The sequence below is a fragment of the Suncus etruscus genome, chromosome 10 (assembly GCF_024139225.1).
Source record: "Suncus etruscus isolate mSunEtr1 chromosome 10, mSunEtr1.pri.cur, whole genome shotgun sequence".
In the NCBI taxonomy this organism is placed as follows: Eukaryota; Metazoa; Chordata; class Mammalia; order Eulipotyphla; family Soricidae; genus Suncus; species Suncus etruscus.
Window position 1 is genome coordinate 22,626,479 of NC_064857.1, and position 22,490 is coordinate 22,648,968.

General features: G+C 44.9%; 1 protein-coding gene across 1 annotated transcript in view; it reads left to right on the forward strand.

The window, feature by feature from the left end:
• Positions 1–277: 277 nt before the first annotated feature.
• Positions 278–22,490, forward strand: part of UBE2W (ubiquitin conjugating enzyme E2 W) — a 63,829-nt gene continuing 41,616 nt past the window's right edge. Inside the window, exon 1 of the mRNA XM_049781851.1 lies at positions 278–313. Coding sequence (XP_049637808.1) covers positions 299–313 — 15 coding nt within the window. The 5' untranslated portion in view covers positions 278–298. The remainder of the gene's footprint in view (positions 314–22,490) is intronic.

The following is a 22,490-nucleotide window of genomic DNA, read 5'->3' on the forward strand; positions in this document are numbered from 1 at the left end:
GGCCACGCCCCCGCTTCTCGCCCCGCCCCGCGCCTCAATGTCAGCCAATCAACACCCGAGCAGCGGCGAGGCGACCAAACAAACAGCGCCTGAGAGCTCGGCCTGACCCACAGAACCTCTGGCCACGCCCCTCACGCCCATAGCCCCGCCTCCTTTCTTTATGCCGACCAATCGCCGCACTCGCCACCCTTCCCAGCGCGGAGGCCACGCCCCCGCTTCCGGCGGCGGCGTGACGTCTTGCGTCGGCTCCGCCCCTTGCGTCTGCGGCCTCGCCGGCCTGAGGGGGGATGCTTCCATCATGGCGTCAATGCAGGTGAGCGAGGGGAGTCGGCCGGCTCGGGCGCGGGCGAGGGGCCGCGAGTGGCCGGACGGGGCGGCGTCCGGGCGGCTGTGGGCGCGGGGGGAGCACCCCGTTCGGCACTGGAGGGGCCTGGCTCGGTTTGGGGGAGTCCGTGCGTGTGGGGGGAGGCGGGAGGGAGGGAGGGAGGGAGGGGCGGGCGTGGAGGTCGGCGGACGCGGAGCCGGGAGCCGGGAGAAAGTTGCCTCGGGAGGAGGCGGAGGCGGAGGCGGCGGCGGCGCCGTGCAGGTGAGGACCGGGCGTGAGGAGCCAGCTCCACTTCCGGCGAACACACGCACGGACACGGACACGGACACGGACACCGCGGCCCCCTCAGGGATGCCCTCCGCGCGCGCACACACCACACACACACACACACACACACACACACACACACACACACACACACACACACACACACACACACACTCTCTCTCTCTCTCTCTCTCTCTCTCTCTCTCTCTCTCTCTCTCTCTCTCTCTCAGGGATGCCTTTTTTCCTTAACGCACGCACACCCGCTTCCCCTGCCCCCCTCGGGGATGTCCTTTCCTCTCATGCCCCCCCCCACACCCTTAGGGATGCCCTCCCCCCCCCCCCCGTACACACACCCTGGGGATGCCCTTTCCCCACACACACCCGTGATACACACACAACACACCCTGGGGATGCCCTTTCCCCTAACACACACACACACACCCCACTTTTCCCTGGGGATGCCCTTTCCCCACACACATACCCGTGATAAACACACATACACACACACATACACACACACACACCCTGGGGCTGCCCTTTCCCCTAACACACACACACCCCACTTTCCCCCTCAGGGATGCCCTTTCACCTCACCACACACACACACACACACACACACACATAGACACACACATGACCGACACACACCCCAACTGGGATGCTCTTCCCCCCCCCACACACACCCTCAGGGTTTGCCCTTTCCCCTTACTACACACCACACACACACACACACACACACACACCCTGGGGTTGCCCTTTCCCCTTACTATACACACACACACACACACACCACTTCCCCTTTCCCTCTGGACACACACATACACACACACACCTACAGGGATGCTCTTCCCCCACCCACTCACACACACACACCCTTTCCCCTCATTACACACACACACACACACACACACACACACACACATACACACACACACCACTCCCCCCTCGGGGATGCCCTTCCCCTCCCGCACCCCACACTCCTCTCCACGCCCCCCCCAGTGGTCCCCGCCTGGCCGGGGGCGGAAACAGCTGCCGCACCCCGCGGTGGTCGTCACCGGTGGTCGTCACCGGATCCGGGGCGGACTGAGGCTGTGCCTGTGTGTCTGTGGGGGGGCTCGTGAGGGGGGGCGCGGGACGGACATCCCCGAGAGACATCCCCGAGAGACGCCGCCGCCTGGGACTCTGGACTCGGGCCTCCCCAACCCAAGGACTGGGCCCCCAGCCTCGCCTCGCCTCGCCTCGCCCGCCTTCTTCCCTCGGCCTGCTGCCTCCCTTTAACCGAAATTGCCCCCCTCTTGCCCCCACTCCCTGACAGTCTTTTCCGGCTCTTCTGCAGTCACCCCTCTCTCGCCCGGGTTCAGCTCACTCTCCTAGTTCGCCTACAAATCTTTATTATTTTTATTACTTCAAGGCCCCACTCTCCCGGGTTCAGCTCGCTTACAAATTTCTATTATTATTTTTATTCCTTTTATTTTCCTCCCAGACCCCACCCTTGGAGGAAAGACACTGCTAGCCCCCTGCCCTTCTCCTCGGGTGAGAAGGACCTTGGGTGCCTTGTGTGCAAGCCCGGGTTCCCCCAGCATCACCACCACCACCAGGGCTTTTCTGGCTTTCCAACTCCCCGCCTGTCTTTCTTTCTCCACTACCCCAAGGGCCGCGAGTTTGGGGCAGGGGTGGGGTGGGGTTCAGGCTAATATGACAACCACAATTGCCATTTGTGGCGGTGGACTCTGCATTCTGAGCCGCCTGCATGTCATTTGACACCCCCCCCCCCCCAGTCAAGCTCCCTGCAGACTTGCACGAGGTCGAATGGTCCTTGGAGTTCACGCATCACTTTTGCTTCCCGGAGAAACCTTCTCTTTCTCTTTGTACTTGTACTCCAAAAGTTCGTTCCTACAGTATACTTTGTACCTTACTCAGCTTTATTTCCCCTTTGGACTTTTCCAGCAGAATAGAAAAACAAAACTTAACTTGGCATATAACATCCCCAGCTGAAGAGATGTCCAAGATAAAAAAAGGAGAGAACAATTTCAGGAAACTATACACCAGTGTTCCCAGAGGCCTTAGAAGAGTTTCATCATGTGAGGCCAGAAAAGGGAACTGTGGAACACAGGTTGAACTGTATATAGCTAGGCCAGATGAAAATTATAAGGCTAAAACTTGAGATGAAAATGACCAACATTTTTGATTTGACAACAGAAGGTGGGGGAATAACTAGCACGCTTGTTAACGTTAGACTTGATGTATCTCGAAGAGGGAAGTTTCATTTTTAGTTTTGTTTTAGGGCCACACCCAAGGGTTCTCTAGGGCTGTGTTTAGGGGACCATGTGGTACCTTGGAACCAAGGGTTTCAGCACACAAAGCAAATGCTCCAGGTCCCTCAGGATTCAGTTTAAAACTGAGTCGTTAAGAGAATTTAGGTTGATAACTTTGAAGTTCACATGGAGACTTAAGGTAGTGGAAAAAAAAAAGAACTTGCCAGTGTAATACTGCATTTTCCTGTGTCCAGTGTACCACCTCTGTCTTACCACTTTTTAATCCTTTGTGCTTTTGATTAGAGGAATGGAAAACAATAGTTTCTCTTAACTAAAATGGAATCTTTCCCTCTATTTGTATTTTTTAAATCTGATACAGATTTTCTTTTTTTTTTTTGGTTTTTGGGCCACACCCTGTGACGCTCAGGGGTTACTCCTGGCTATGCGCTCAGAAGTTGCTCCTGGCTTCTTGGGGGACCATATGGGACACCGGGGGATCGAACCGCGGTCCGTCCTAGGCTAGCGCAGGCAAGGCAGGCACCTTACCTCCAGCGCCACGGCCCGGCCCCCAGATTTTCTGATACTATTTTAGTAAAGTGTTTTTTTAATATAGCACTATCCATGTGGTTAGTCGGTGTCTTTGATGAACAAAAGCTTTTTCCTAACCGTCTTCATAGGAAAGGTTTAATTCTTTTCAAGTTACACTTAAGGCTACAACTAAATTGTGAGGTTTGTTCATTCACTCTTTAGTTATTGAGGGCTCGCTGTGTTAGATACTTCTCGTGGTTCTGGGATTACAGCAAGTATCAGAAACAGACAAGGTAGGCTAGTGGAAGGCCCAAGTAGGGAACTTGTCTTGTATGTGGCCTGTCTTGGTTCAGTTCTAGGCACGACATAGAGTCCCTTGACCCGATACCGGGAGTGATCCCTGAGCACAGAGCCGGGAGTAAAACCTAAGCGTAGCTGAATGTGGCCTCAAAGTAAAACCAAACCAAACCAGAAAAATAGGCTAGTTGAAGGGAGTTATTAGAGTTAATTAACATTAACTCAATATTTGAGTTAATTGCACATCAAAAAGTGATCATGTCAAGGAGGAAAATATCAGCTTAGGAATCATAATTTGGGGATTTCAGGTAGAGTGCTTAGAAATAGTATGCTAAAATGTAAATGCTGCTTTGACCATTTACTTAAAAAGCTTTGAGTTGATTTCTTACCTAGTATCTGGAGATTGCTGCTGCTGCTGCTGAAGTTGCCTTTTAAGGTGTCAAAGAAGCTGTGTTAAAAGAAAACACATGTACATTATACTGGCAACAGTATTTGATTAATTGAATTGGTTAAAAATCAGGATCAGAGCAATAAAATCAAGAGAATTTATTTCTTTTGTGGGGGGTACACCCAGGGATGCTCAAGACTTTATCCTGGTATGTGCTCAGAAACCACTCCTGGCAGGTTTGAGAGGACTATATGGATCCCGGAATCAGACCTTTAAGTCAGCCATGTGCAAGGCAAATACCCTACCCTGTTGGTGTTATTGCTCCAGCCCCTTTCAGTTTCTTATTTTAGAAGCTGTTTTACTTTGTTTTTGGTTCACACCAGGCGGTGCTCAGGGGTTACTCCTGGCTCTGTGCTCAGAAATTGCTCCTGGTAGGCTCCAGGGACCACATAGGTTGGTCATGTGCATGGCAAACACCCTACTGCTGTGCTATCTCTCTGGCCCCTGTAGAAACTATTTTAAAGTTGGGAATGTTAACTGCTCTCCTGTAGCCTTTCAGCACACTTATGTGTGCCCCCCTACCCTTATTTCAGAACTTCGTGCACATGAACATTTTTTTGAATTCCACATCGAGGTGGGTGGATAAGGCTGTTGGAGGGTTGGAAGCACCTGGCTCCGAAACATGGGAATTGGTGTAATGATGCCAGGCAGGTTCTTGCATTGAAGTCCTGCAAGCCAGAGTAGTGCTGATTCATTAAGCCAAGCCTGTGGTTTTTCAGACTTGTGTGAACCCTTTGATGAGATGTTCTCACCTGTGGTTTTTATTTTCCCATTCTATTGTTGAACAAAGGCACGCATGACCAAGTAAACTTAAATGGTTAGACTTTGTTTTAAAAACTGTTCCCTGAGATTGGTAGGTTCATGGCAGAATTTCATATTAGAAGGTGTTAAAGACGTAAATATCATTTACTTTTGAGATTCATGGAATCTTAAAAAAAAAAGAAAAGAATCTTGGAATCTTAAAACATTAAGTGGAGAGAGGGGGAGAGAATATAGCAACCAGGGCACTTGCCTTCCATGAGGCCTACTTGGGTTTGATCGCCGACAAGCATAGGCTTCCTGAGCACAGAGCCAGGGTGAAGTTCAACAGCAAACAAGCAAATAAACTGACATTAAATGAAAAATCGTAGCAGTTTTCCTCCAGTGCTAGAAATCAAACCTAGGGTTTCATACATGTGAGGCAAGTGTGCTCTGTCGTTGGACCTGACTCTTTACTACCTTCCCATTCCTGTCCTTCGTGCCTTTTTTTTTTGGGGGGGGGTGTGTCTCACTAAGCAGTGTTTCACATGTTTTTAATGTTAGTATTTTAGGGATGTTGATTATTTAATACAGTCTGCTCAAGTTGTAGAAATGTTATTGAAGGCAAACTTCACTATTGAAACATTTCTTTAGAATGTAGTAGTATGAAAGTCTTTGTTTCTAGTCAACCCATAACTTTTATCTTTTACATGATTACTTTTATTTTGTACTTAATCCTCTTTTTTTGCTTTATTTTGTTTTTGTTTTTCCACCACACCTGGTGGGGTTACTCAGGGGTTACTCCAAAAAGAAAAGATCATATTAGAAAAGCATTCAACATCAAAATTACCTTAGATCTTTTGGTAATTCACACTTGTGGACAAACCTAATAGGGCATTCAGGGGTTATTCCTGGCTCTGAGCTCAGAAATCACTCCTGGCAGGCTCGGGGGACCATATAGGATGCCGGGATTGGAACCACCGCCCTTCTGCATGCAAAGCAATGCACTACCTCCATGCTATCTCTTCGGTAGTTACTGATTTTTTTGTTGTTGTTTGTTTTGTTTTATTGGGCCACACCCTGCGGTGCTCAGGGGTTACTCCTGGCTGTCTGCTCAGAAATAGCTCCTGGAAGGCACGGGGGACACCAGGATTCGAACCAACCACCTTAGGTTCTGGGTCGACTGCTTGCAAGGCAAACACCGCTGTGTTATCTCTCCGACCCCAAAAAGTGATTTTTTTTAACAGCACCTTGCCTGAATGATTTTTAAAGAAATTAATATATTGAAAAAAATCCATTTGAACCCTCCCTTAATTCTAATTGTACTATTAAAATGTGTCTTCATCAAGCCATTCTTGGGGGCGAACTCCTTTCTTCTTAGGTAGGGTACTCTAGTCACTAACCCATGCAGAATTAAAGGCTTGGGGCTACACACTACCCCTTTAGGAAGTGGGATTGACAATTGCTTGCCTGGTTTAACAAAAGATGTATTTTCTGATTCAAGGATCTAGCTCAGGGGTCTCAAACTCTGGCCCTCCATACAACATTTGTAGCCCTGCCCTAGAGGAATCTTTTTGTTTTGTTTTGTTTTAGTTGTTTGGGTCACACCCCTCCCCAGTGTTCAAGGCTTACTACTGACTTTGCACTCAAGGATCACCCCGACTTTGTCTCCTGCGGCCCCCAGGTAAAATTGAGTTTGAGACCCCTGATCTAGCTATTTTGCTTGTGTTTCTGGTCTACACCTGCAGTTTTCAGCACCCTGTAGCCTGCTTACCTTGCACCTTGCTAACCTGGGTTTGATTCCTGGCACCTGATATGGACCCAGGTAGTGACCCCTGAGCACCGCAGGTTATGGCTCCCAAACCAAAAAAAAAAAATTTTTTTTTTGAGCCACACCCAGCTGTACCCAGGTGTTATTCCTGGCTCCGAACTCAGAAATTAACTCCTGTCAGGCTTGGGATGTTGAGGGATTAAACCTGGGTTGTCCGAGTGCTAGGCAAATGCCCTGCCAGCTATTGCTCTACCCCTGCCCTTATTTTTAAAGATTCGTAATTGTGAGAAATGGTTAATTCCTTCTGACATTTTTCTGTATTTTCTTTTCTTTTTTCTTTTAACCTTGATCTAGCTAGATGAGACAGATTTGGCAACAGAAGATACTTAATTTATTTTGGTTTTGGGGGCCACACCTGGTGGTAGTTAAGACTTACTCCTGCTCTGTGTTCAGGGATCCAGCCAGGCTGGCCGTGAGCAAGGCAAGTGTCCTACCTGCTGTACTATTTGCTCCTGCAGTAATAGGAAATAGACTGTGAATGTGGTCTTATTTTTTTTTTAAATGACTTAGAAATAAAGTATTTGGAGGTTATTTACAACTCTGCTCTTTCCTCAAGTAATTGTAGTGATTAAGAGGTGAATTATGATTCTTATATATTAGTGATGGCTAGCCTTTTTGAGCCGTAGTGCCCAAACTGCTGCACAAAACCAAAGAATTTCCTCAAAAGTGCCAGCACGTCAATTAAACCTTAATAACAAGATTTTAGTATCTAAAAACTATACAGCACGCACTGCATATCTTAATTGCGGACCTTCCCGTGGGCCGGCTGCAAGGACTTCTCAGGCAAGGACAGGTTCGTCATCGCAGTTATACTATTGTAGTCTTGTTGTCATAACAACTAGATATATACCATGACTGTTAATGTCATTTTGAAGGGTCATAGCATGATCAAAAGTTAGGAAATTGACTGCCATCTTGGATTCTAGGAAAAATGACAGCATTGAGCAAGGTGGCCTGGATGTTCTAGCTAGGAATAGGGCTGTTAGAGTTATTGGGGGCAAGGTGCCACAGGGAAAAGGGGAACAGCATCAGGTTGAATGGGAGATGTTCCGTGCAAATGATAAACAAACAGTAAATTAGGTGTTCACAGAATTTTATTTGGATTGCATGTCAATGCTCAGGTGCTCTTCCTGACTTCCGTGCTCAGGGCTTGCTCCTCGATGTGCAGTGGGGACCTTGCAGTGCTGGGGCTCCGACTTGGTGGACCTGCTGCTTTTGTTGCATGATGATTTGTCTCCATTCTCACATTTTATCCCTTTGGATTATTTTTTCAGCTTTATAAATGGAATGGTAGAAAATCCTATTTCATTCTGATAGTGACAGAGTGACTATTACTAGAAGTATTTATGTTATTGATTTGTTTTTGGAACCATTTCCTATAGTGCTCAGGGACTACTCCTGCCTTTGTGCTTCAATGGACCATTGATGCCAATGATGAAACTTGGGCCTCCACATGCAGTGGAGAAGCCACTTCTCCAGTGCAGAAGCCTCTCAGGCTCAAATGTAATTCTTAGTAAGGAATGATTTATTTACTTACTTGGTTTTGGGGCCACAGTTGGTGGTGTTTGGACTTACTCCTGGCTCAGCCTTTAGGAATTACTTCCAGTGGTGCTTGAGGGGAACCATGTAGGATGCTGGAGATCAAACACAGGTTGGCCATGTCCCAGTAATGATTTTTTTTTTCCTTTGCCTTTTGAGCCACACCCACTGGTGCTCAGGGGTTACTCCTGACTCTTCGCTCAGAAATCGTTCCTGCCAGGCACAGGGGGACCATATGGAATGCCAGAAATCAAATCCAGGTCTATCCTTGTTCAGCCACATGCAAGGCAAACAAACGCACTACCGCTGTGCTATCTCTCCAGCCCAGTTATGATTTTTAAAAAAGTTATAAGAAGCTTTCAACAGTAGCAAAATTCTGATTAGAAACCAAGCTCTTTTGAGAGAAGTAAAGCATTAGCCAGAGTCAGTCTGTGTAGGGATGATGGGGGTGGTGGGAGGGAAACGGGAAATTGATTGTGGGAAATTAACACTGGTGAAGGGATGGGTGTTGGAACATGGTATGACGGAAATTCAACTATGAATAACTTATTTACTTTTTTTTTTTTTTTTTTTTGGTTTTTGGGTCACACCTGGCATCGCTCAGGAGTTACTCCTGGCTCTATGCTCAGAAATTGCTCCTGGCAAGCTCAGGAGACTCTATGGGGGAGGCTGGGATTTGAAGCACCGTCCTTCTGCATGCAAGGCAAATGCTCTACCTCCATGCTATCTCTCCGGCCCCTATCAATAACTTTTTTGTTTGTTTTTGTTTTTTTTTTTTTTTTGGCCACACCCGGCGTTGCTCAGGGGTTACTCCTGGCTGTCTGCTCAGAAATAGCTCCTGGCAGGCACGGGGGACCGTATGGGACACCGGGATTCGAACCAACCACCTTAGGTTTTGGATCGGCTGCTTGCAAGGCAAACGCCGCTGTGCTATCTCTCCGGGCCCTATCAATAACTTTTTAACTGTTAAAAACTCAGCGATTTAATAAAAAAAATTGAATTAAAAAAAAGAAACCCGAGCTCTGTAGCTGGAGAGATAGCTCAAAAGGTTAATTAAGTGCAGGCTTCGCATGCTAGAGGCCTGGGTTTGCTTCCTTGGCACTACCTCATCTCCTAAGCACAAAGGATTGTGGCCCCAACCTTTATTACTTCCCTATCATCACCTCTACCACCACCAGTTAGAAGTTCCTTGTTTTTTTTTTTTTTTTGGCCACACCTTAATGGTGTTCAGGGGTTGTTACTCCTTCCTGGCTCTATGCTCAGAAATCGTTTCTGGCAGGCAAAGAGGACCATCTGGGATGCCCGGATTCCAATCACCGTTGGTTCTGGGTCAGTCACTTGGGAGTCAAATGCCCTACTGCTGTCCTGTCTCTCTGGCCCAAGTTAGAAGTTCTTTTGCATATAATTGTATACTGATTAAAAAATTATGAATTCAACTCCTGCGGGGGAGGGGGGAGTTGTTTGGGCCACAGCTGGTGATGCTTAGAAGTTACTCCTGGCCCTGCATTTAGGAATTACTCCTGATGGTTCTCAGGAAATTATATGGGATGCTGGGGATCGAACACAGGTTGACTGCGCAAGGCACATGTCCTACCTGCTGTACTAGTGCTCCAATCCCTTCACTAGCAACTATTAAAGATGATTCTCAGGGAAAGTTTTGAAAGTAGATGTAATCTGAGTTGGGAGATAGCTCAAAGGTCTGGGTCCTCTTTGTGTGCTGGTGCCCTGGGTTTTACCCAGCACTGCTAGATTGAACCACAGCACTGCCAGTGTGGCCCCCAAATAAAAACAAGAAAGAAATACTATTGGGTAAATAGTTTGCTCTTGGGCAGAGTACATGCTTTGCATATAGGAAGACCTGGGTCTTTAATACTCTGGTGGCCTCCTCCCAGCGCCTGGGAGTGTGACCCTGGAGCTGGAGCACTGCAGGGTCTGACTCAAAAATTAAGTAATAAAAAGTCGAGCTCATATGGCATCTTTGAAAATGTTATACTTTTGTATAACATTTCTCTAAATTAAATAGTTACTGGATGAGTTTTATTGCATCTTGATTTTGTGTGTATGTGTGTGTGTCACACCCAGCCATATCGAGTTACTTCTGACTCTGCGCTCAGGAATTACTCCTGGTGGAGCTCGAGGAAGCATATGGTATCCAGGGATCGAACCTGTGTCAGTCATGTGCAAAGCAAGTGCCCTACATGCTGTAGTATCTTTCTGGCACAAAATTTAATGAACTTAAATTTTTTTTTTTTTTTTTTTTGGTGTTTGGGCCACACCCGGCGGTGCTCAGGGGTTACTCCTGGCTGTCTGCTCAGAAATAGCTCCTGGCGGGCCGGGTAGGTGGCGCTGGAGGTAAGGTGTCTGCCTTGCAAGCGCTAGCCAAGGAAGGACCGCGGTTCGATCCCCCGGCGTCCCATATGGTCCCCCCAAGCCAGGGGCGATTTCTGAGCGCATAGCCAGGAGTAACCCCTGAGCGTCAAATGGGTGTGGCCCAAAAAAAACCAAAAAAAAAAAAAAGAAAAAAAAAAAAGAAATAGCTCCTGGCAGGCACGGGGGACCATATGGGACACCGGGATTCGAACCAACCACCTTAGGTTTTGGATCGGCTGCTTGCAAGGCAAACACCGCTGTGCTATCTCTCCGGGCCCAAACTTAAAATTTTTAATGAAAAATTATTATTATATATGTGTATATATATATGTATATATAATAATCTCACTCATCTATGGGGTATTAGAAAAGTAAAAGATAGTATGGTAAAATCCACAGACTATAGGGATGAGGATCAGGAGGACCAGTACTTGGTAAGAAACTATGAAGAATGGTGAGTGCTGTTAGAGTTGAAAAGGGTCCACTATGACAGTGGTAGTTGGAACTGGTTACTATAGACAAGAACTGGGTGCTGAAAGGAGATAAAGTGACAGCATGGCACCCTTTCATTAGACAGTAGTGCAAATCACAGTCAAAAAAGGGTGGGGAGGGGCCAGAGAGATAGCATGGAGGTAAGGCCTTTGCCTTTCATGCAGGAGGTCATCGGTTCGAATCCCAGTGCCCCATATGGTCCCCCGTGCCTGCCAGGAGCAATTTCTGAGCCTGGAGCCAGGAATAAGCCCTGAGCACTGCTGGGTGTGACCCAAAAACCAAAAAAAAGAAAAAAAGGGGGGGGGGAGAGAAAGAGTGGAGCTCCAGAGACAGGAAGGGGAAAGGGCATCAGGGATGGTGAGACAGAAACTGGAGACACTGGTGGTAGGAGAAGTGCACTGTTGAAAGTTGTTGTACATTGTATGACTAAATCATGAACAACTTTATCTGTGGAAAATAAAACTGTATTATGAAAATCCTTTAACCACAATGTTTAAATTAAAAAAAAAAGTTTTTTGGACCACACCTGGTGCTCAGGTTACTCCTGACTCAACACTAAGCTATTACTCCGGGCAAGCTTGGGGGGCCAGATAGTATACCATATGGGATAACAGGAATCAAACCTGGGTAGGTGCATGCAGTGCAAGAGTTCAGCCCACTGTCTTTCCATTTCCCATCATCATTTTCCCTGTGCTTGGGCTGTTTTTACGGCTTTTGGCTTTGAGCTCAGGGATCACAGTTGAGTCAGGAATCATGTGAAGTCGCAGAGATCTGATCTGGGTCAGCTGCATTCAATGCAAACACCCGACCTGCTGTACTATCATTGCATCTTGAAAGCTTTGCTGCTTGCTTCATTATTTAGATTATCTACAGAATACTTCTTCATGTTTGCCACATGAAAAATATTCTTGTTGGATGGATTTTACTTACGAGTGCAGTTCTGGATCAACGGTGCAAGCCTTTGAGATACTTTATTCTAGGACAAAGTCTAATCTCATTCATTTGCTTATGTAAAATGACAAACCTAGAATCTAGAAACAAAAAGACCTTTTGATTTTGATGTTCTTTGGCCACACCTGGCAGTGTTTATGCCTGCTCCTGGTTCTGATCACACCTCTGGTGTGACTTGAGGGTCTTATGGGGGACCAGGGTTAAACCCAGTATAGCCATGTGTAAGGCAGGCACCCTGCCCACTTATAGCTCTCGAGTTTCTAAAGTGTTTTAATATACCACTTGTTTGCTTTGTTTTGTTTTGTTTTGTTTTGGGGGGCACACCCAGAGATCCTCAGGGCCTTACTCCTGGCTCTGGCTCAGGAATTGCTTCTGGCTTGCTCAGGGACCTAATAGGATGCTGGAGATTGAGCCAGGGTCATCCTGGTTGGCTGCAAGCAAGGCAAATGCCCTACCACTGTGCTATCATATCACTCAGGCCCCTAATTTACCACTTATTGTGTAACAAGTAAATAACGAAGTTAATAATGAAGACAAAATTTATTAACACTCCTCTGACATTTTATTTGCCCAAACTTTGTGCTGTATGCCCCATGTTGGTTCATGGCAACTTTATTATTCCCATTTGTTCAAAAGTAAACCTTCATTTTATTCCGTGGTAAAACTATAAGCATATTTTATTATCTTTACCTTAAAACTATATCCAGAATCCAGTCATTTACTCCCATGAGTTAGTTACTCTGATGCATATGATCCTCCTATTTTATATCAGCTTCATAACTGGTTTTTACTCATGTCCTTGCTCCTTTGCTGTATTTTTCCCTCAAGCATTCAAAGCAAATGCCACTTCTCTTTAGATTCTACAGTGATTTCTCAATTGTATCCTTGAAGGCTTTATTTCACATCTCTTTTATTCGCTTTCATACTACTTTCTGCCTCCTGTCTTTTGCCCCTGTTGTTTGCTCTGCTTGGACTTCTCTTGTTTTTTTTTTTTTTTTTTGGTTTTGGTTTTGGTTTTTGGGCCACACCCGGCGGTGCTCAGGGGTGCTTGGACTTCTCTTTACATATTTGGATGGCCCACTTCCTTTTTATCTGTCAGATCTTTGTTTCAAATGTGGTGTTCTCAGAGAAACTTTTTTTGACTACACATTATAAAAAATAACCCACTAACATCTGGTTATTGTGGTCCCCATAATTAGATACTACCAATAGATTATTTCCTTTGATTACAACTCAGCAGAGAATATTGTAGATATTTAATAAATGTCTAGTTAATCGAATTAATAGGCACTGTCTTTGGATTCAGAACTTGATTTCAGTTCTAGCTTTGCCACTTAATGACTATAGTCATTTCTGGTAAAAGAGGGATATAATTAGGTGAGCTCACATTGTGAACTACTTCTTGTCAAGACATCTTTGGAGTCGTTACTCATGTTTTAGAATGTGTTGGTCATTTCATTTTAAAGTAGCCCTGTCAAGTACTCATGTAAAAAAATATTGTGTCTGTTTCCTAGTCCTATGTTGGTTATCAGTGGGAAGAACCAGGTTTCCTTTATGAGTGTGTGTCTTGAGATTGTCTCTTGTCTTTCCACACTGCAGGAAAGACTGTGGTTTCTAGTTACTAGATATGTTCTTTGCCCTTTCTTGTCAAAATTGAGAATTTGGCAAAATTTTATGCCAGTTACACCACATTTATTCATTTACCACTCCCCAAAAGAGTTCGCTTTTGCACTGCTCAGTGGTGCCAGACCACCTGGGTGTTGTCACACCCTGCTGTGCTTGAGGGAGTACCATATGAGATGTCAGGGATTGAACCCAGATCAGCCACGTGCAAGGCAAAAGCCCTATCCGCTGTATCAGTCCCTTAAATAGTTTTGTTTCATTTCCCCATTCCCTTCCTCTGTTGATGATGCTGTAATGGGGAGTCACACATGCTTTGTTGTGTACTGGCGAACAGCCCTTGTATGCCAGAAATAGTTTGCATAGTCAGGGATCAGAAATAGCAGGATTGGGCCTGAGTGAGAGCACAGCAGTAGGGTGTTTGCCTTGCACGAAGCCAATCCAGGACGAACCTTGGTTTACTCCCCACAGCACTCCACCCAGCATTCCATATGGTCCCCCAAGCCAGGAGCGATTTCTGAGCACTTAGCCAGCCAGGAGTAACCCTGAGGTCACTGGGTGTAACCCAAAAAGCAAAAAAAAAAAAAAAAGAAAGAAATAGCAGGATTGCAGATGGTCAGAGCAAGTATAGTGCTTAACACTTATAGATAGCTTTGGGAGTCACTTGGAGGCAACCAGTTTAACCACTTAGCCCTCACCCCCATCTGACCCCAGTGGTGTTAAATCCAGGGTCCTTGAGTTGCCTGTATGCAAAATTTGAGTTGATGGTTTTCAACTATTGGCATTTTCTTGAAACCACTTGAACTAAAGCTTAGGGAAAAGAAAAACAAAAAGCAACCTTTGGGTAGGGTGCTTGCCTTGCACTGGGCCAACCCAGGTTCAATTCCCTGCACCTAAATGGTCCCCTGCATCTGTTAGTAGTGATTCCTGAGTGCTGAGCCAAAAGAAACCTCTAAACATCGAAGGGCGTGGCCAAGAAACAAAACCAGCAAAAAGCAACCTACTGTCCCCAAAGATTAATTTAATTGCTCTAGCATGTGTCCTGGGAATTGATTGGACTCTTATCTCAATTCCTCAGTAATTGTAATGTGCAATCTAAATTGAGAACTCATCTTTACTACATTTGAGTTTATGCAAATTTTGTAAATTGATTTTAAAAACCAAAACAAAACTCATACATTTTCTTGGACCAGATATCCACCAATGTTTCCCAAAGAGGTTGAAAGCACTCTTGGGGAGTGGTGTTGCTGGAAAGATCCAGCTGGCTGAAATAATAGCCTCTGTTGCAATTGGTTCATTCACAGAGGTGGATTTCTAGGGTTATGCTGAGTTTTTCTGGAGAGGGAGGAAGTCCAAATTGGGGACCTCTACTTTAGACTGAGTTTGAGTAGATATGAAGTGACTTTAGAATAAAATAGATAGCAAATATATTGTTATCAGTAGTCATATTTCTAACAAAGAACACCCATTTCTGTAAGTAGTAGCCATTGTTGAAGTGATTTAGTGAAGTTTCTTTTGGTGGCTTTCTTTGTACAAAGAAACAAAGTCTGTCATGAGAGCTATTTGTGGAGGAGGATTCTTGAATAAAATATTTAAATTGTGGGTGCTGGGGAGCCGGAGAGATAGCATGGAGGTAAGGCATTTGCCTTTCATGCAGAAGGTGGTAGTTTGAATCCTGGCATCCCATACGGTCCCCTGAGCCTGCCAGGAGCGATTTCTGAGCATAGAGCCAGAAGTAACCCTGAGCGCTGCTGGGTGTGACCCAAAAACAACAACAACAACAAAAAAAAAAAAAAATTGTGGGTGCTGGGCAGGCCTCTAGGCTCAGTTATCAATCCGGTGGTTACTTCTCTGCCAGTACTCTTAGACAACCTTCTGATATTTTTGTTTGTTTGGGGCCATGCCCTAAATGCTCGCCATTTTCCAGGCTGCTTCCCTCACATCAGAGTGGTGATCCTCTGGGATCAGAACCAGCTAAGCCTCTTGCAAGGCAAGCACCCTGTAGTGTATCCAGCTCACCTTCCAACTTTTATATTTTGAATTTTTTGAGTTGTATATGAATAGTTACCATCTTGTTTGTGGATCACACCCAGTGGTGCCTGGGAGTCAATCCCAGAGGTGCTCAGGACCATGTAGTGTACATCCAAAGACTCTGACGTACAGATGTCTTTATCTCTCCAGTTCTGCAACTTAAACATTTTATTTGGGGAGATAGTACAGTAGGTAGTGCTCTTGCCTTACATGCAGCTGACCTGGCTTACCCCTAACACTCCATAAGGTTCCCCAAGCAGGTGTGATCTTTGAGCACAGAGCTAGCAGTAAGTCCTGAGCAATGCTGGCTGTGATTCTCCGAAAATAAAACTAAACAAAAACTTATTTGAGTGAACACACTCAACGGTGCTCAGGGTTTAGTCCTGTCTCTGTGCTCACAGGTAACTAACTCCTGGCAGTGCTCAGGGAACCATAATGTGGTGCCAGAAATCAAACACGGGTTGACTGTGTGCAAAATAAGCACTTTATTTTTTTTTTTTTTTTTTTTTTGGTTTTTGGGCCACACCCGGTGACGCTCAGGGGTTACTCCTGGGTATGGGCTCAGAAGTCGCTCCTGGCTTGGGGGACCATATGGGACGCCGGGGGATCGAACCGCGGTCCGTCCTAGGCTAGCGCAGGCAAGGCAGGCACCTTACCTCTAGCGCCACCGCCCGGCCCCAGCACTTTATTTTATGTTCTGTCTCTTCAACTCTTAAGGTTTAAGGGGCCACAGAGACAGTATAGCAATTCTGATGCATAACTTTGTATATGATTGACTTAGTGCCTACCATCACTCCCTGAATGTCCTTGAAGACCCCTGAGCACTGCTTGAGAGCCCATCACATTTTTTTATAAGAAAGTTCTTCATGATTCATTACCATAAATCTTTGATTTGTATTCCTATCCTATATCCAGGGCCACATCAGACTTTCTTGGGTTAGGAATTAAAGAACTACAGGGGCCAGTGAGGTGGCGATAGAGGTAAGGTGTCTGCCTTGCAAGTGCTAGCCAAGAAAGGACCATGGTTAGATCCCCTGGCGTCCCATATGGTTTCCCCCAGCCAGGGGCAATTTCTGAGCACTTAGCCAGGAGTAACCCCTGAGCATCAAACGGGTGTGGCCCAAAACCAAAAAAAAAAAAATGAAAGAGGGATAGAACTACATTAGAAGGTTGAGCCTTGGCTTTGCAGGCTGATGTCTGGGTTTACCCATGGTTTATCTCATGGTTTCTTGAACTGCACCAAACATGACCCCCAAAACTAGAAAAATGACATTTTTATTAGGAGAGAAGGTCGTAAGTGGAGAAAGATTAAGAAGTCCTGCCCTAGGATCAGAAAGATGGCACGTAAAAAGACTGGGTTTGAGCCCTACTCACCCATGGCCCTCCCAGCACCATCTGGAGTGACCCCCTGATAAGAAGCGTTGTTCTATGCCACTGCTATTTATTTAAATTCCAGCATCTCCCATTTTAAAGTATATTCTAAGTTTTGCATCATTCTGTTAAAATTTCTCAGTCAGGTTCAACTTTTCTGATCCTCAGTTAATCTGTTCTTGAAATGAGCAATACTGCTACTATGTAAATACTGGCTTACTTCCTGGAACTACTGAATCTGTCTCTCTTTCTTTTCTTTTTTTTTTTTTTTGTTTTTGGGCCACATCGGAAGCGCTCAGGGGTCACTCCTGGCTTTGTGCTCAGGAGTCAATCCTGACATGATCAGGGGACCATATGGAATGCTGGAGATTAAACCTGAATTAGCTGCCTGCGAGTCAAGTGCCCTACCTGCTGTACTCCAGCCCCTGAACAAACTCTTTGTAGTCACTTTTGGACTTGGACTTGCATTGTAGTATTATTTGGGGTCCTTGGGAGCCACACCTATTGGGTACTCAGTGAGCTTGAGGAATCATGGAATTCTGGGATCAATCATGGATTCTGGGTCAGCTGCATCCTAAGCAAGCACTTCAATGGCTGTACTATCTTTCCAGACCCAATGGGGTCATTTCTTATTTAATTTTTAATTGCCAATGTAATAGCAGAGTATATGAAAATAGCTGTATTTTTTACTGCATTTTGCATTTTTTTCTCTCAAAAATTTGTTTTATATAGAAATATAAATGTATATATAAATGTTTTATATATAAATATAAATATATATGTATATATATTTATGTTATTGACATTTGACTTAAATATTTAAATTAAACATGTTTTTCTAGTTAAAAGAGTGGCCAGCGCAATAGCACAGCGTAAGACTTTTGTCTTGCATGCAGTCAACACAGGACAAACCCTGGTTCAAATCCTGGCATCCCATATGGTCCTCCGAAGGCCCCAGGAGAGATTTCTGAGCGGAGAGTCAGGAGTAACCCCTGAGTGCCACTGGGTATGACCTCAAAACCAAAAACCAAACCCTAAAATTTTTTTTTTTTTGATTTTTGGGCCACACCCGTTTGACGCTCAGGGGTTACTCCTGGCTATACACTCAGAAATCGCCCCTGGCTTGGGGGACCATATGGACACCAGGGGATCGAACCGCGGTCCGTCCTAAGCTAGCGCTTGCAAGGCAGACACCTTACGTCTAGCGCCACCTTCCCGGCCCCTACCAAACCCTAAAATTAAAACAAGTTCATCTTTTTTTTTTTTTTTTTTTTAATTTTGGGCCACACTTGATGACACTCGGGTTACTCCTGGCTATGCTCTCAGAATCACTCCTGGCTTTGGGGAGCATCTGGGATGCTGGGGGATTGAACCTCGATCTGTCCTGGATTAAGTGCATGCAAGGCAGATGCCCTACCTCTGCGCCATCACTCCGGCCCCAGAAATGTCCATCTTTGTTTTTTGTTTTTTTTTGGGGGGGGTCACACCCAGCAGTGCTCAGGGGTTACTCCTGGCTCTACGCTCAGAAATCTCTCCTGGCAGGGTCAGGGAACCATATGGGATACCACCGTCCTTCTCTTAGGGCAGACACTCTATCTCTGTGCTATCTCTCCGACCCCCTTTTTTGTTTGTTTGTTTGTTTGTTTAGAAATGTCCATCTTGATCAGTTCTACTCAGCATTGTCCTAGAAATTCCAGTACAGTGGTTAATAAAATAAATGACATTCACATTGAAAAATAGGAAAGTTATCTTTGTAGAAACTAACAAAATCTTACCAGAACTAATAAAGGAACTAGTAAGTTGGAAGTGTAAGGTGCTGGATTGATAGCTTTGTTTGCAGGGTGTTTGCTTTGCATGTGACTGACCAGAGCCAACCTGGCTTTGATCCCCAGCATCCCATATGCTCTCTTGAGCCTGTCAGGAGTGATTTCTGAGCGCAGAGCCCCCAGCACCCACATCCGCAAAAAGAATGAAGAATAAAATAGCATACAAACTCTGTATGTTTCTGTACACTCAAATGGAAAAGATAAAAAATAAATAAGAATTTGTCATGGAACCCCAATGTCAGATTTGAGAAAGTTCTCTTCTCAGTTTGCTAATGGGTTGGCTGCAGTATTTTTTTCTAATCAGGCATGATTCTTTGATTGCTTTAATTTGTTTTTTGTAACTACTGAGATTTTGCTTTCATGATTGTTAATATAGTGTCTCACTTTCATTTTTTTTTTTTTTTGTTCTGTTTTTGGGCCACACCTGGCATTGCTCAGGGTTGCTCCTAAGTGTACTCAGGAATCACTCCTGGTGGGCTAGGAAACTGTCTGAGATACCAGGGATTGGACCCTAGTCAGCCACATGCAAGGCAAGCAGCTTACCCACTGTACTGTCTCTTCCATCCAGAGTCTGACTTTTTTGTTGTTGTTGGGGAACGACTGATAAACCAACCCTACTTGAGGGGTTATGCAGAGGACCCTCAGTATCATATTATTTGAATACATTATTTAATTTTATTTGTTAAAACTTTGCTTTGCAATGTTTGCTACATGTACATGTGTAGAATGCTGTAGTTTTCTTAAAATGTCTAGTTCTAGTATAGAATTGTTATTTTGCATACCAATATTTATTGTTTTCATAGAGTTGATAGTTATGTCAATTTTGTTTGTATTTTCTGAAGTGGGTAACACTTTTCTCTGGGCGTGGGAGGAGTGTCGTGTGTGTCTTGTGTGTGTGGTGATGTAACAGTCCCAGAAGAATTGTGGCGGCCTCTGGTGCAGTGGAGTGGGGTCCTTAACATAAATGAGTTAGATTTCCTGATGGATGCTGAATATTTCCCCCTCTAAGAAAGGGTGGTGGGCCAAATAAGTTTGAACTATACTGGACTTTATGTTTGGAAAGTATTGTAGAAGTAGATGCAGTGGACATTGGCTATATTCTAGGAGTTTTGTGATAGTAAAAGAAAGGAAGGAATGGAGCTGGAAAATGTGTAGCAGGTATAGCTCTTTTCTTGACTGGCTTATTCGGGTTTGATCTTGGCACAACAGGGTGTGGCCCAAACTCCCTTCTCCCACCAGAATAAAAAAAGGAAGAAAGGAGTGGATAGAGATAGAAAATAAATTTGAGGGGCAGGAGTGATCCTACAGTGGTCAGGGTGCTTGCCTTTCATGCAGCTGATCCAGGTTCTATACCCTGCATTTTATATGGTTCCCCTTAGCACTGCTAGAAATAATTCCTGAGTGCAGAGCCAGGATAAGTCCTGAGCACCAACTGGGTGTGGCTCAGAAAATTTAAAATGCTGCATTTTTGTTTTATGACAAAAGGGAATGAGGTATAGAATGGGAGTGATGAAATAATTAGAAACCAAATTGATAATTATGAGAAAACTTTCTGTATAGTGCACGGGGTCCAGAGATGGGAAATGGAGGTAGGAATTTTCTTTCTCTGAGATCTAACTCGAAGGACCATAAATTCATTATAGGGACAGTTTTTTGTTTTTGATTTTTTTAATTTAGTTACTGGTTAAAAATGGGTAAACAAGCTGACAGTTTATATTCTTTGTATTAGCATTTTTGCTTGGAAGGAAACTTATCTTTAGTTTTTGGAGAGCATTTGGAACAAGTGTTACACATTTTACCTGAGAAAAGCTAGTTATTTATTTTGTTATTCAGTGGGTTTGAGATCACATTTGGTGGCACTACTTTCAGCTGTATGCCAGTTTCTCCTGGCAGTGTTTTGAGAACATATCTGGTTCCATATTAGTGCCAAGGATCAAATTTTGACTGCCAACATACAAAGTATACTTTGAACTGTCTCTTTCATCTGAGGTTTGTTATTTAAAATAGTTCAAATTTGATGCAGGAGAGTACTATAGCTATATATCCAAAGCACAGGCTGAACTCTAAGCTGAAACTACTGGACTTGATTGTACTTGCCAAGGTGGCAGGCAGGGTTGGAAAAGGTTGGTTGGGACTAGAGAATAGTCTAGTCTGGGAACACTGGTGATGAGAGTTGACACTGGTCATGGGATTGGTGTTGAAATATTATTTTTCCCAAACTTTTTGTTTGTCTTTTGTTGTTTTGGAGCCATACTTGGTGGCACTCAGGGGTTAGTTACTCCTGGCTCTGCACTCATAAATCACTCCTGGCAGGCTCAGGGGACCTTATGGGATGCTGGGGATCAAACCCAGATTTGTCCCAGGGGATGCCAGGGATTGAACCCATTGACCATGTCCACCAGCTTCTCAGACTTACCCTTTTTTCTGCTGTACTTTAGCTCCAAGCCAAGCAGTTTAAAAGCACTGAGTTGGGTCCTGGAGTAATAGTACAATGAGTATGGCACTTGCTCTGCACACAGCCAATTTGGGTTTGAGTCTCTTCACTCAGATGGTTCCCTGATTTCCGCCAGGGTTGATGGTGATCTCCTAATCAGGAGTTTTTGGGTGTGACCCAAAAACCAAAAGGAAAAAAAAATACTGGGGCCGGAGATGTTGGCCAGGGCGTAAGGTGTCTGCTTTTGCATGCTAGCCTAGGACGGATCGCGATTTGATTCCCCGGCTTCCCATATGATCCCCTAAGCCAGGAGCAATTTTTGAGCACATAGCCAAGAGTAACCCGTGAATATCACTGGGTGTGGCCCCCCCAAAAAAAACTGATTGAGGAACTTGTTCTGTATGTCACCCATGCTCATTTTATCACGTGTGGTCCCTGATCACAGAGCCTGAAGTAAGCCTGGAGTGCCATTGGGTATGGTCTAATACCCACTCCCGCACCCATAGACATCTTCCCATTGTAGAATACCTGTGCTGTACACATTGGATTTGTGATAGTTTATTCAGCCTGATGTATTTTGTTTTGGTGTTTGTTTAGTGATTTTTTTTTTTTTTTGGAGGGGGGAAGCCATGCACAGTGGAGCTTAGGGCTTGCTCCTGACTCCCAACCGAGTACCATGTAGTGCTGAAAATCGAACCCAGGCTTCTGGCATGCAGAACATGTGCTGAGTCCGTCTTTGGCTTTAACATTTTTTTTGTTTTTTTTGGGGGCCACACCTGGTGACGCTCAGGAGTTACTCCTGGCTATGCACTCAGAAATTGCTCCTGGCTTGGGGGACCATATGGGACGCCGGAGGATTGTACCTTGGTCTGTCCTGCACTAGCATAGGCAGTGCAGACGCCTTACCGCTCCGCGCCACCACTCCGACCCATTAACATTTATTTTTGATCTTTCAGTATTGTTGACTTTAAAAGCAATTTTACTTGATATCAGTATAACTGTTGGTTTGTATGTATTTTGTGTATGTGTACATATCCTGATATCTTTTTGTCATTTGACTTCAAAAATTTCTGTGACCTTGATTTAGTTACAGCTTTTAAAAAGGCAGTTTTCAGCATGTTACTATTTAGCTAAAGAACTTTTATTATGAGTAACTGATATAATGAT